Below are 13179 nucleotides of genomic sequence, written 5' to 3'. Positions count from 1 at the left end.
CCCACAATGGGGTGAGCTCCCATTGCTCTGTCCCAGCTCCTGCCAGCCTAGCAGTTTGAAAGCACGCCAGTGCAAGTAGATAAACAGGTACCGCTCTGGCGGGAAGATAAATGGCATTTCCATGCGCTCTGGCTTCCATCACGGTGTTCCGTTGCTCCAGAAGCGGTTTAGTCATGCTGGCCACATGACCCAGAAAGCTGCCTGTGGATAAATGCCGGTTCCCTCAGCCTGAGGCGAGATGAGCACCACAGCCCCATAGTCACCTTTGACTGGAGTTAACTGTCCAGGGGTCATTTACTTTACCTTTACCTAACTGAAATGTTTTATTTTATTGGTAGTTTAGGTGATGTGTGGTTTGTACTCTGCTTCCCTAGTCTTTTGTTTACTATATTAGTGATATGCCTGCCAGGTTTGTAGGATAGAGAACCTGTGTTTCTTGTTTCTGGGCATTCACACATGTTGGTTCAGTGCCTGTTAAGAGCTCTTTGGGAAATGTCTCTAGCTAGGCTAGAGTTTTAGTAGGTGTCCTGTCCCCATATCAAAAGGGCATGGCTTCCACTTTCGTGCTCAGTTTTCTTTCTCCCTCATCTCAAGGTTGACTTTTGTTTGTGAGGCAGACAGGTTCTTCTAGTCAAGCACTGCTTAGTGTGAGGTCAGAATGCTCTCTGGAATGCGCCCAGAAATTCTGGAATGTTTTCCTGTGGATCACCTTAGAGCAGGTCTGGTGGTGGCTAAATGAGTTTCACCCTGTGCCAGTGACATAAATGAGGTAGTGATGCCAAATCTGGGGCCCAGCCCTACTCTTGCTCATATTACAAATATGTGTGACAATGTGCTTACTACAAGTACAGTTGTCAGGAATCCATCATTGGTTGCAGCTCCTCTTTTGCATATACAGATTACATCTACAATGTGGCAAATGTTCTTGACTAGCCATGCTAAAGAAATAAAGATCTATGGTTCTGATGGGATTTTCATATAGACTGCCCTTAGTATATGAGCACACATTCATGCTGACAGAAAGGCTGGTTTGTATGCTTTATCATTACACAGCTGGAGACAAGTTTAAGGAATACAGATTGCACTGCAGTTTGTAAATTTGCAAATAAATTACAAATAAATTTGTAAATGTTATCTTTGTATGCTGTTCTCATCTCTATCACACAAGTTACTATACATGGTAAACAATGCTAGCGTGAACAGGTTTTAACAGGTGGGAATGGACCTTTTTTACTCCCCTTTTTTGGAGTAATTTTTAATTGGGTTATAAACAAAGACTTTCTTTCCCTTTTTGTGTCCATGAAGTGTAGCTCTTAAAGCTTCTGCCTCTGTCACTGAAGTAATTGAACATAATATTTACCTTCCCCTGCCTGCACCCTCTCTTCCCCTAGGATATTAGTTCTGTATACCAGATCTTTGCTGATGAGGTGCTTGGCTCTGGTCAGTTTGGTGTTGTGTATGGAGGTAAGTTTGACTAAACAATCACTGCAAGTTCAGACTTGTGATATTTGGCTTTGCTTCATGCTAGATCTCTCAGTTTAGGAGAAAGTAATTCAATAGTTCCAGTTCAAGAGACAGTTTCTGTCTCTTATGCAATTGCTTGCCTGGTTTACAACATTAATTCCCATTCACTTGGTTCTTCTGTTACCTTGCAGAAGTTATGGAATGTTACTGTTGGGTTGCCTTTCTTTTTAATCTAGTGATAATAAGCCTATATTTTTTGTACCTTTTACTTACACTTAAATCTTTAAGGCAGGTACTCTTTCTGCTTGCTCCATGCAACTATCTTCCAGAGCAGTTATTGTACCCTGACTAATTACAGAATCACCAGTACTGAATAAAGAACTCCAGGTGAGGTCTAGCTAGGCCTCTAAAATAGTAGTAGTGTGGTGTCCTTGTAGCATTTCTTTAGCATTCTTTCTGCCCCTTATGTATATTTTGTGCATATCTTAAATAAACTGATCAGCTTTTCTCATTAATGTTATGAGTATCCAGGCTTTTGTATGTTTTGTTCCATATCAGCTGAAGTGCAATGTGATAGAAGCTAGGGTTGTCCTGTAGGTAGAATCTGGATTCTGATCTTCATCCTTTTATTAACTCACTCGGTAATTCTGGACCATTTTACTAACTCAACATAAATTCCTCATCTGTGGAAGATAAGTAGTAATTTTATTTTATAAGTGAGCGTGGCTAAAACTGTGAATATAAGCAAGTCTCTTTGCACATTCAAAGCTATAATGTTTGTAATACATGAAGAGTCCCTGAAGGAGCAAGTTTTGAAATTCTGATTTATTTCAATCAAACTCTGTTGCCTCTCACTTCTGCACTTTGAGAGCGGAGCTAAACAATGATTTTGTTGAATTAGGCTCAATGCCCATATTAGTAAAGGTGTATCAAAAATATCCCCATGCAAATTAAGGACTGAGAAGAAGCCCACCCCACTAAAATGAAAGTGTTATTCTCTCCTTGGACATGCAGGGATTTTGGTCTTAAGGTGAGATTAGATCTTAACCACAGAGATCTAGACAGCAGAGCAATAATTGCCTTAAGCAGGGGGAAGCACTTTGATATGATGCAAGCTTCAGCACTTTGCATGCTTCATCTGAGATTGCGATTAGGGTTATACTACTTCCCATCCTTTTTCTCATGTGATAATCATGAAGACTTCACATTTGCATAGGAACCTGAATGCTTCAAGTCCAACAGATGCAGATGCCATATTCATGCAAACTGTACATTCTTAATATTGTGGTGTACAGATCATGTGGCCACAGCCCCTATGCAAGCATGAAATCTACCATGTGAATGTCAGGTGGGGATAAGAGGCAAGCTCTCTCTTCTCGTGGGTATTGGCTGAAAATCTGTAAATGACAGATATATTTCCTTCTCTGTTTTTCAGTGTAATATTTAAATATACATTTATCACAAATATCTACCTTCTGTGCAAAAAGTTTGTTTCTGACCTTGTTAGGTTGGAGATACTAAAGTGTGTACTCTGTGTGTGTTTATGTAGGAAAACATAGGAAGACTGGAAGGGATGTGGCAATTAAAGTCATTGATAAAATGCGATTCCCCACAAAACAGGAAAGTCAGCTGCGCAATGAAGTGGCCATTTTGCAGGTACAAAGATTATTTGAATCTGTTCTGTTACATCATAGGAATAAGTTTATTATTGTGAAATACTGTGAGTAGGTGAGCAATCAGAGGCTTGAATTGTACAGAGGCTTGAATCTGCATGTTTCAGAATTGTGAACATACAGCGTTTCTGTGTGATCATTGTTGACATAGCTGGCTACAATCTCTGCGTAGTCTTGCTTTTGTATATTTTAATATTCCTGCTATAGTAGTTTCTGAGCTGTACAGGAAAACTGTAAAAAGAGCCATAGCTTGTGTTTTGTCTCTACAAATATTGCTAGGGATTGCTTGAGTGCTTTCTAAACAATAAAGCATAGCCAGGACCTAGGCAGATATTTTCTGATTTTCATTACATAATGGTGGTACATTTTTCACGACAATATTAAATATGCCTCCTAGAATTTGCACCACCCTGGGATTGTAAACCTGGAATGTATGTTTGAAACGCCAGAAAGGGTTTTTGTTGTAATGGAAAAACTTCATGGAGATATGCTGGAGATGATTCTTTCCAGTGAGAAAAGCCGGCTTCCAGAAAGAATCACCAAATTCATGGTCACTCAGGTGAGTCTGCTCTCAATAATGGCTTGTACAGTTCTGTTGTCACACATTCAGGGCAGGTTACAACGATTTAAAATGAGACTGTTAAAACAATTTAAATCAAACCACAGGAAACTACTTTTTCATTACATTTTGGAAAAGTATTATATACAAAGTGACCTTAAGTAGGGATCTGGGTCTGGATCCCCTAATATTTATTAGCATATGTACCAGGCAGGAATCTTGGTAGATTGAGATTCCTTTTTATTTCTGCTCTCGAAGAAGCACCTTTCACAAACAAGCACAAAACAAGCAGTGACTCAGGGTTGTATTCAAGATAGTGCTACATTAAAGAGAGTTAGTGTTGAACTTACTCTGCTAACATGTCACTTGGGGGGGGGGAAGATTTCAAAATGAATAGCCTGTATGTGTATGCTAAAGTTGTAGAGGATGGAAAAATTAAAGGTAGTTTCACAACATGTCTGGTAGTGCAGCCTCTTACACAACAAGTGAACCTGTTGCTTTCGACTCCATGGCATGGTTCAGCTCCTGCCTTTAGAATCTCCTGCTGCCTGCCCCCTTCTTTGTGTACCAGTAATGCTCTCTTCCCCAGCCGCTCCCTTTTATTTATTTTTAAAAAATATTTGTTGACCCTAAAGTAGCAGCAGCCCTGGCACCAAAGGTCCTCTTCAGAACCAGGCACTCTGGGTAATGTGACCAGGAAAATGTCTGTTCAGCTTCCATGGTTTGCCATGGCAGGGAGGTGGGAGACTTGTCAGTCCACCATGGATTGGAGTTGCGCTTGGCTTCTCAAGCAAAGCACTGCCTCCTAGGCTCAGTGGTGGGTGAGTGGGCAGCAGGTTGGGCTGGTGAGCTAGCACTGGTTTGTGGGCAGCATTGAGAAATAGACCTCCACTAGTGCAATGGTCTTTGCACTGGGAACCTAAGAAGCTGCCTTATACAGGAGCAAGACCATTGCTCCATCTAGCTCAGTACTGTGGACATTGATTGGCAGTGGCTCTGTAGGGTTTTAGGCAGAGTCTTTACTAGTCATGCCTGGAAATGTTGGGGATTGAACCAGGGACCTTCTGTATGCAAGGCAGATGATCTGCCACTGAACTATGGCCCTTCCCCACTAACGATTTGACAGCTTTGGCTCCAACCTCAGTCTCATGTGAAGGTGGGCCTTTTCTTCCCCTCCCTAGCCCTAACATCTTTCAGAAGAGGGGCTGCGGAGGACTCCTGGTGATCCTTAAACTGAAGGTAATCTCACCTGTCTTTTAGGCAATTCTTGGACACATAATATGTTGCATCTCTTTCTCTCTGATTTTGAAAATACTTTTTTCCTTTTATTTTCTCAGATACTTGTTGCTTTGAGGAATTTACACTTCAAGAATATAGTGCACTGTGATTTAAAACCTGAAAATGTACTATTAGCATCAGCAGAGCCATTTCCTCAGGTGGGAAAGAATGAAGTATTTTTTTTAAATGGTTGTATATTCTGCAGGAGGAAATATAGGATAAAATGTTCATTAACTCTGTATTTTATGCCTTTTGGGAACAAAGCACCATCTTTTGTACTTTGAATACATCTCATAAAACAATTCTCCGCACACCAGTGTTTGTAGGTCTCTGAGAGAATTTGTTACTAAGCCCGAAAGTTAGAACCATTCCATACGATTTACCAAGTGGCCTGGTTGGACACTTCAGGTATAGTGTGTCGTTTTTCTAATGAGCAATTCTTGCAAAATTGTATGTTGGCGCACAACTCCCTACCCCCGTCTGTTTTGTTTTAAAGAGTTGGCTATTACAGTTAATGAATTTTTGATACCGATGTTCAGTTCAAGGTAATTTAATCAAGGGATATTTGTTTTACAGGTGAAGCTGTGCGATTTTGGTTTTGCACGTATTATTGGTGAGAAGTCTTTCCGGAGGTCTGTAGTGGGAACTCCAGCTTATCTCGCCCCAGAGGTGCTTAGAAGTAAGGGCTACAATAGATCTCTGGATATGTGGTCAGTGGGAGTCATCATCTACGTGAGCCTTAGTGGTACATTTCCATTTAATGAGGATGAAGACATAAATGACCAGATTCAAAATGCAGCATTTATGTATCCACCAAATCCCTGGAAGGAAATATCTAGTGAAGGTAAATATACTCTAGAGGTTTTGGATATAATATCTTGGTTCATAATATTTTCCATGTTTCTATATTTTAGACTACAAGGCATGGCATTTAGTGTGAATGGGACGAGGGAATTATAAGAGATTTAGGAGGAAACAAAGTGCTGTTATTCAGGAGTTATTGCAAAACGTTTTACTGTAATAGAAAATATTCATTTATTGCACTTTTATTCCACCTTTCGTTCCAAGTAACTCAAGATAGTGTATAGGCACCTGCCTCTACCCTGTTTTTTTATCCCTGCAACAACCTTGCAGGGTTTGTAGACTGACAGATAGCAAGGTCACCCAATGAGATTCAAGGCTGGAAAACAGATGTGAATCTGGGTCTTCCAGGTCCTGGTTGAACGCTATCCACTATACTGCAGATGGGTCTCCAGCACAGATGGATAAAAGGCTTTAACTTTTATGTTGGAAGCCTTCTGCTTCATGTTATAGGGCCTGGTTTGGAGGGTTGTAAGGTTAAAATTCTGGCCCTGTCAGGCATTATATTTAGGGCTTTTCCAATGTCTGCTGTAGAAAGGAAAAGAGCCACCAATTATCATAATGGACTCTGGGAACCCTATGTGAAAACATGCCTGTAGATTGGTGTTTTTCAGTTGGTGTAATGTGTTATTCAGCAATGCACTTCTTGGTACACAGCCCTTTCCAAAGTTGTCTTGCTTCCTCCCATGCCTGTAATTGGCATTTCCCAGAAAAAAGAACTTTACTTGTGCTTAAAGCTTGTCATGTTTAGTTTTCAGCATTGGTGTGTAGGTATTTAGGTCTGTTGCATACCTTTTGCAGCAAACGTACACTTTGAAAAACTGTTTCAATAGTAGGTATCAATTTGTCCTGAAAGCATCCAAACTTAGCATCCTATGCATGTTACTCAGAAGTAAATGCTGCTCTGTTCAAAAGTAAAAAGGTAAAGGTAAAGGTACCCCTGCCCGTACGGGCCAGTCTTGACAGACTCTAGGGTTGTGCGCCCATCTCACTCAAGAGGCCGGGGGCCAGCGCTGTCCGGAGACACTTCCAGGTCATGTGGCCAGCGTGACAAGCTGCATCTGGCAAGCCAGCGCAGCACATGGAAACACTGTTTACCTTCCCGCTAGAAAGCGGTCCCTATTTATCTACTTGCACCCGGGGGTGCTTTCGAACTGCTAGGTTGGCAGGCGCTGGGACCGAGCAACGGGAGCGCACCCCACCGCGGGGATTCGAATCACCGACCTTCTGATCAGCAAGTCCTAGGCACTGAGGCATTTACCCGCAGTGCCACCCACGTCCCTCAAAAGTACTTACTCCCAATTTAGATGTGTGTAATCTTTCAGCATTATGGTACAATTCAAATTCTCTAAAACAAATAGAAGTCTTATTGTTGACTTCAGATGAATTCCACCCATACGACACAAACTGTTGGTGTAGTACTGTTTACACAAACCCACAAACTTTCCTTTGTCTCTTAATTACTATTTTTTCCTTCAGAATTATTGTTGTGGGTGACAGGAAAGACAAAATACTTATTTTGAATACTTTTTTCTCTTCCTTGCTCCTCCAGCTATCGATTTAATAAACAACTTGCTTCAAGTGAAGATGAGAAAACGTTACAGTGTTGACAAATCACTTAGTCACCCGTGGTTACAGGTATAGCTAATGCATACCAGCTTTATTGTGTTATATGTTACCCAGTTCAATTACATGAATCATAATCTGACTCAGGTAGTTGACAGGTCTTATATAAATGAAATCTTGGAAAGTTTATTTGATTCAATTTGAGTAGACCTGTCTATTTTTCCTTCCTCTCTTTTTTGGGCATGCTGAGAGTTTGTTTAATTTGTCAGTTTAGCAGTATGCACTAGGTTATTTGAAATAATGGATGTTAAGAGTCATAGTTTTGGGATTTAGAATGATGTTTCTGACACTCATTGCTTTATAGCATTGGTTGTTGTATCATACACCCAGCCATCAGTTACTGACTTAGAATGTAACTAGATGTCTGAAACCCACTTTTGCTGAGCTAAAGTATATGACTTGGTGATGGAGACAGTGAAAGGAAGAATCAGCTAACAGAAAGAATGGTTGTTAAACCCTTCCACTGATTTTCCTCTGTAAAAGCTTTCCTGAACCCACCATAAGGGCTCTTTTCATTTTGGAATCCAGATAGAGTAAAAACCCAACTTAAACTGTCTTGAGGGAAAGGTACTTGGAGAGGATCTCCTGTGAGCATCCCATTTCCACGTCTTGATAATTAGCTGTTTGTGTGTGTGTGTTTTTTGCAAAAAAACCCACCTCCCTCTACGCTTGGCTCTAATTAAGTGTAAGGATGGTAAGCATGACTAGAGTGGAGGTCTATTATTTTGACCCTTGCCTGTTCTTTGTGACCCAGGCAGGACTTGTATCATTAAAAGTGAAAGATGTTTTGGCTTACTTTGCTGTTAGGCAGGCATGAAGATAGGCATACTGGGGTCTTGCAAGGGTTAGAAAGTAATGTGATTAACTGGCATGAAATCAACGTGTTACATTGGTTTGAAGCAGAGGCTGTGGTAAGAGTGAGGAACTTGCCCACCATCAGAGCTGAATATTGTTGGGTAACACACTGTGCTTTTAGAAATGAATCACTGCGCTATTAAGATCAACATTGTGTTCAGAAACAACTCATCTAAACTTTTCTTTTTAGGATTATCAAACTTGGCTTGATCTTCGGGAGTTTGAAACTCGCATCGGAGAGCGTTATATTACCCATGAAAGTGATGATGCTCGCTGGGAAGAACATGCGTATGAGCACAATCTTGTATACCCCAAACATTTCATTATGGCCCCCAATCCAGATGATATGGAGGAAGACCCATAATTGTTATCCAGGGAAAGGCACTTAACTTAAACCATTACTGATACTCTGATGGAGCAAGTATTGCTCTTTGCTCTTCAGTCTATAAAGCAGTGAAGGATCTTCCATCAGTTTTTGGATGGACTAGATGACTTGGGAAAGGCTCCACATCTCTAGTTACTATGACTATGAATGTGATCCGGCACTGGGTTAAAAGCCATGAAATATTTGTGTTAACATTGCCTTACTGGTACATCGCAGTGATGTTACTGGCCGATGAAGTGCACAGAGACTTGATGTAGTATGTGAAATTCCCAGGGTTTTTGTAGTTTACACAATAACAAAATAATTTTAATGGTTTTCTAGTTCCTACCTACTAAGCCATAGAATACTATTTTCTGGTATTTAGATACATCTGTTATGAAGCTGTAGAGAAACCTGAAATATATACCATGACCAAATAACTACAACAATGCTTGATTTTTAAGCCCCATACAAAACACTCGTAGAATATTTATTTAGCAGGTATGAGTTGGAAAAGCAATAAAAGTAAAGGGAGCCAATAACTTTAAGGCAGATTTGCTGTCCTTCTGCTTAACTAGAACAGCCTCTTGATGTATGGAAGTGCAGAGCACTAAAGGTACTCTACAATCCCACTTAATACAGACAAGGTGTGTTTTCGCCTTTACACTTACATTAGGAGAACAGTAAAGCATTATGGTGAATTATCATTGTGTGGCAGATGTTAGTGTGACCTTGAGGCTTATGGAGGGCTTTCGGCCTTAATTTATCCATAGACCAGGATCCAGAGATGTAATTTGAATACTGCTGCAAAGAAAAAAGTGCTCCACTGGTTGCTTTTTGAGCACAACAGTTCCATGTGCTAGCAACTGGTTTCTTCTGCAGTGGGAATTGTTGCACCAGATAGAATAAACTGAAGCTCCTGCTGTGTGTATTGTTCCCTCTCACATATCACATATTTGGCTCCAGCCAATTAGCATCCAATGCACAACTAAGATCTTCAGTTGTTTAGCCTTCCACTGTGGAAACGTGATTTGTGGTGGGAAGTTTAAAGTAGTAGGTGCATCACGATAGCCTTGTGGTGGTGGTGGTGGGGCGCATACTTCTGTGCTGTCATTCATTTTGATCTGGAAGAGACTTGTCTGCTGCAGTTTGGCCCCAAAGAATCTTTTAATTTCTTGAAAGGAATAAAATTTTACTTCATTTCCAATTAATTCTAGTAACTAGAATCCACAGTGTAATATATCCTTAGGATCTCTGGTGTCATGGAAGAAGATGCGGTCATTTATGTTTCCACGTTGCCCTTTGCTTTCTGCTCTTTGCTTTTCTTCTGCTTTCATTAAACCCTGTAGTCTAGCAAAATCACTCTTAGCTGCTGGTGATCAGGGGGTTGTGGCCTTTTGCCTCCCACTTGCTGGGTTTATCACTCAGAGATTAAGGGTGGAAAGAGAGTTTGCCTCCCTCCCTCCTTCCTGTCCCACACAAATTTACTTGCAAGGCACTCCGCTTGATGCAGTTGGCTTCTTCTTAAAAGATCTACTGATAGGAAAAGGATGGGAAGTGGCTTGGAGAAGGGCTAAAACCTGTCACCCTTTTCTTCCTTTCCCTTCCTGCTAGCAGGTCTGCTTACAAAACACTTACATTTAATCCATACAGTTCTCAATTACAGATGAGAATCAATTTGGCAAGCACTCCTAGATTTAATGCGTATGAATGGGTGGTACTTTGTAGATAAAAAAGTTAACACAATTATATGAATTCTCTTCCTGGCCACTGTTTGTTCCATCATAGTGTTAATTATTGCTGTCTGAATAGCAGCCTGTCAGTTCTGTTTTGCATCTGCTTTTCTTCTTTCTGATTTCCTGTTCATCTCCTTCCTCAGGTCGGTCTTCAGCATCTTCTCTTCTTCAACTGTCATCAGCTGACTTCTTTTCACTTTGCTTTCTCCCAGCATTTCATGCCCTCCTTTCACTTGCCCTGCATTCTGTGTCATTAAAGGACTAGGCTATACACTTGACATAAAAGTTATTCCTGTGCATGTCTGTGAATTACAACTATGTAAAGAGCAAGAGAGGAACACAGAAGAAGAATCTCAAAAATCTTATCACAATAAGGAAGGTCCAGTGCATACATTCCCTTAAGTTAAACCAATTTTTTTGATCCGGAGAAATGATGGAAGCAGCAGTTCAAGAACAAGGCTATATGAAGATAACCTAAAGCAGTCTGAGAACATTAAAGGCTACTGGACAACCAGTGCAAATGTCACTAAAGTAAATTAAAATAAAAACCTTGCTTAATTTTTTATTTCATCTCAACCAACTGTTCTATTTAGATGACTGGCAAACAAATGAACTAACCTGGATCTAGTTATGAAGTTAACATTTTCAGGGAAATGTGGTCTACAATTGAAATAAGCTGTATATAAATGTCAGCAAGAAACAGATGTGCATTTGAAGCATTCTGTGAAATTTTCATGGCAACACTTGCTCTGGCCAAGGCATGCTGCTGTAGCTGTTGCAGCTGCAGCAAAAAACTTCAAAGTAAGTTCCAACAGTGTGTGGCCCCATCTCTAGGACATAGCTTCATTTGATCATGACCTTTAACAGCTGTTCATAGGCCAGTTTATTTTCCAAATCCTCTAACAGCAAAAGGATTTGGCCACCTCTCCATCTCTTCCTCTTGACCTTAAATTTATTAGTGTGTTCTGGATACTCTGTGAGCATTCAGTATAATGGAATTTTCTATGCTATACAATCTCCAATTAGATGCCACAAGTAGAGGAAAATGTGTTGAATAATGGAGTACACTATGATGGAGCAAGCTTTAGAAGAACCTTGTATAATTATTTAATTTGAAACAAATATTGTTGCTTGTAGTGTTTTGTTGCTTTGTTTCATTTGCCAGACATACTTACAGACAAACTCAATTTCAGTGGTAGCATTTCTCTAATGTGCAAATTTTGGATGAATGGTGCAATTCACAAACTCCTTATTTCAGTCTAGCAGGAGTGAAGCAGAACAAAGACTGTGTGTCATTGGGGTTACAGATTCATAGTCTTATGAGGCATATGAGTTGGAACGGCAGGATATATGAAATATGGGTGTTTATTCTTCCATTTGTGTGTCTCCCTTGATTTATGTTCAGCTGAATGTGAGCGGCCTCAGCTAAAAATACTGAGGTAATGGGATGTGAAAATTCTGCTTGAGGCATTTTGATTTATGAAGACTATTTTGCATGTGCAACTCATCACTGGATGTTGTCACCAAATAGAGAACATGCATTTATAAGTTCACTTAGATCCTTAGATTTGAACTTTCATTAGCCCCAGCCACCACGTCCAATAGGCAAGGATAATGGGAGCAGGAGTCTAATAACGTATGGAGGACCATGTGTTCACCACCATTTCTAAAAGGGGTTTGTAGTGCACTGATGGCCTGCTTCAAACCAGAATTTTTATTAGGATCATGTGGATTGATTTATGACTGCTGCATGGATGTTTCTGCATTGTGCAGAATGGATGTTTCTGCATTGTGCAGAATGTTTCACTAACTCACTGATGTTTACTGTGACCCACATGAATCACTGGCCTAATTTCAGGCATATTTGTTGAACAGATTTTGAGAGTCAGCTATGCACCTGCAGTTCTTCATGTCTTTGCTCTGTATTCAGAATACTTGGACTGAAACTTTTTGTATCTTATTTTGTTATCCCATTACAAACTCCAATGTGACATGGTAATTAATGTATAAAAGTACTGGTTACCTACATGACTGATGCTTTTATTATCAAAATGAGTAGACAACCAAGAATCTGTTTGATGGCAGGAACTTTGCCAAAGCAGTAACATGTAAATTGGGTCAGTGGGTTGCAAGTAACATGTGGATTCAAAGACCATGCATTTCTACAATCTTGAATTGGAAATTGTTCCAATGAATAAAATTCTACAAGTGGGGGAGACCCTCTGAAATAATGCAGCTGTTTGGAAATGCAAGAGACAAAGTTTAATGTGGATGAAGCCTTCTCCAAACCACAGAGTCCAAAATAATGAGCTAGGAACTTATAGCAGATTAACCTTGTAGTTGAGCTACAAATGTATTCAAAGTAAATCTAGAAAATATTCTAGAAAATGTTTCTCACCTATAGAAAAGGTCATTGTAATTTTATTGTCATCAGTTTCTTAACCTTTTCTACTGTAGGCGTGGGAAGCAGTGCTCTCAGTGGGGAGAATCCACAGCAGAGATGAGAATGACTAAGTCTCAAAGGCAGTCAAAATGTCATGGATAAGTGAAATGATTGGAAGCCCCTATCATAAATGATCCAATCATGTTATAAAATTATTGGAAGCTACTATTCAATTTTTTGAATATACAGCTGGAACTATTCTGTATTTATAGCATGGTATTGAACACTGAAAGTAGCTGTTCTAGCAAAGCACATTTTGTTGTGGCATAACTATTAATCTATTGGAAGTGTTCATAGTTGTTTCACTGTTTTGTCTTATT

General features: G+C 40.0%; 1 protein-coding gene across 3 annotated transcripts in view; it reads left to right on the top strand.

Moving 5' to 3' along the window:
* Positions 1-11198, top strand: part of PRKD3 (protein kinase D3) — a 57053-nt gene extending 45855 nt beyond the window's left edge. Inside the window, exons 13-20 of one of the 3 annotated variants that reach the window (XM_082215008.1) lie at positions 1392-1464; positions 3014-3120; positions 3535-3696; positions 5034-5132; positions 5551-5818; positions 7388-7473; positions 8507-8604; positions 10676-11198. In XM_082215008.1, the coding sequence (XP_082071134.1) occupies positions 1392-1464; positions 3014-3120; positions 3535-3696; positions 5034-5132; positions 5551-5818; positions 7388-7473; positions 8507-8604; positions 10676-10694 (912 nt within the window). In that variant the 3' untranslated portion in view covers positions 10695-11198. Of the gene's footprint in view, positions 1-1391; positions 1465-3013; positions 3121-3534; positions 3697-5033; positions 5133-5550; positions 5819-7387; positions 7474-8506 lie in introns of all 3 variants that reach the window. The other 2 variants (XM_082215007.1, XM_082215006.1) reach the window with 2 other exon arrangements.
* Positions 11199-13179: the final 1981 nt, after the last annotated feature.

Source organism: Podarcis vaucheri, assembly GCF_965113315.1.
Source record: "Podarcis vaucheri genome assembly, chromosome: 3".
Lineage (NCBI taxonomy): Eukaryota > Metazoa > Chordata > Lepidosauria > Squamata > Lacertidae > Podarcis > Podarcis vaucheri.
Note: the sequence above shows the minus strand (reverse complement) of the source record. Positions and strands in the feature narration are given on the sequence as shown.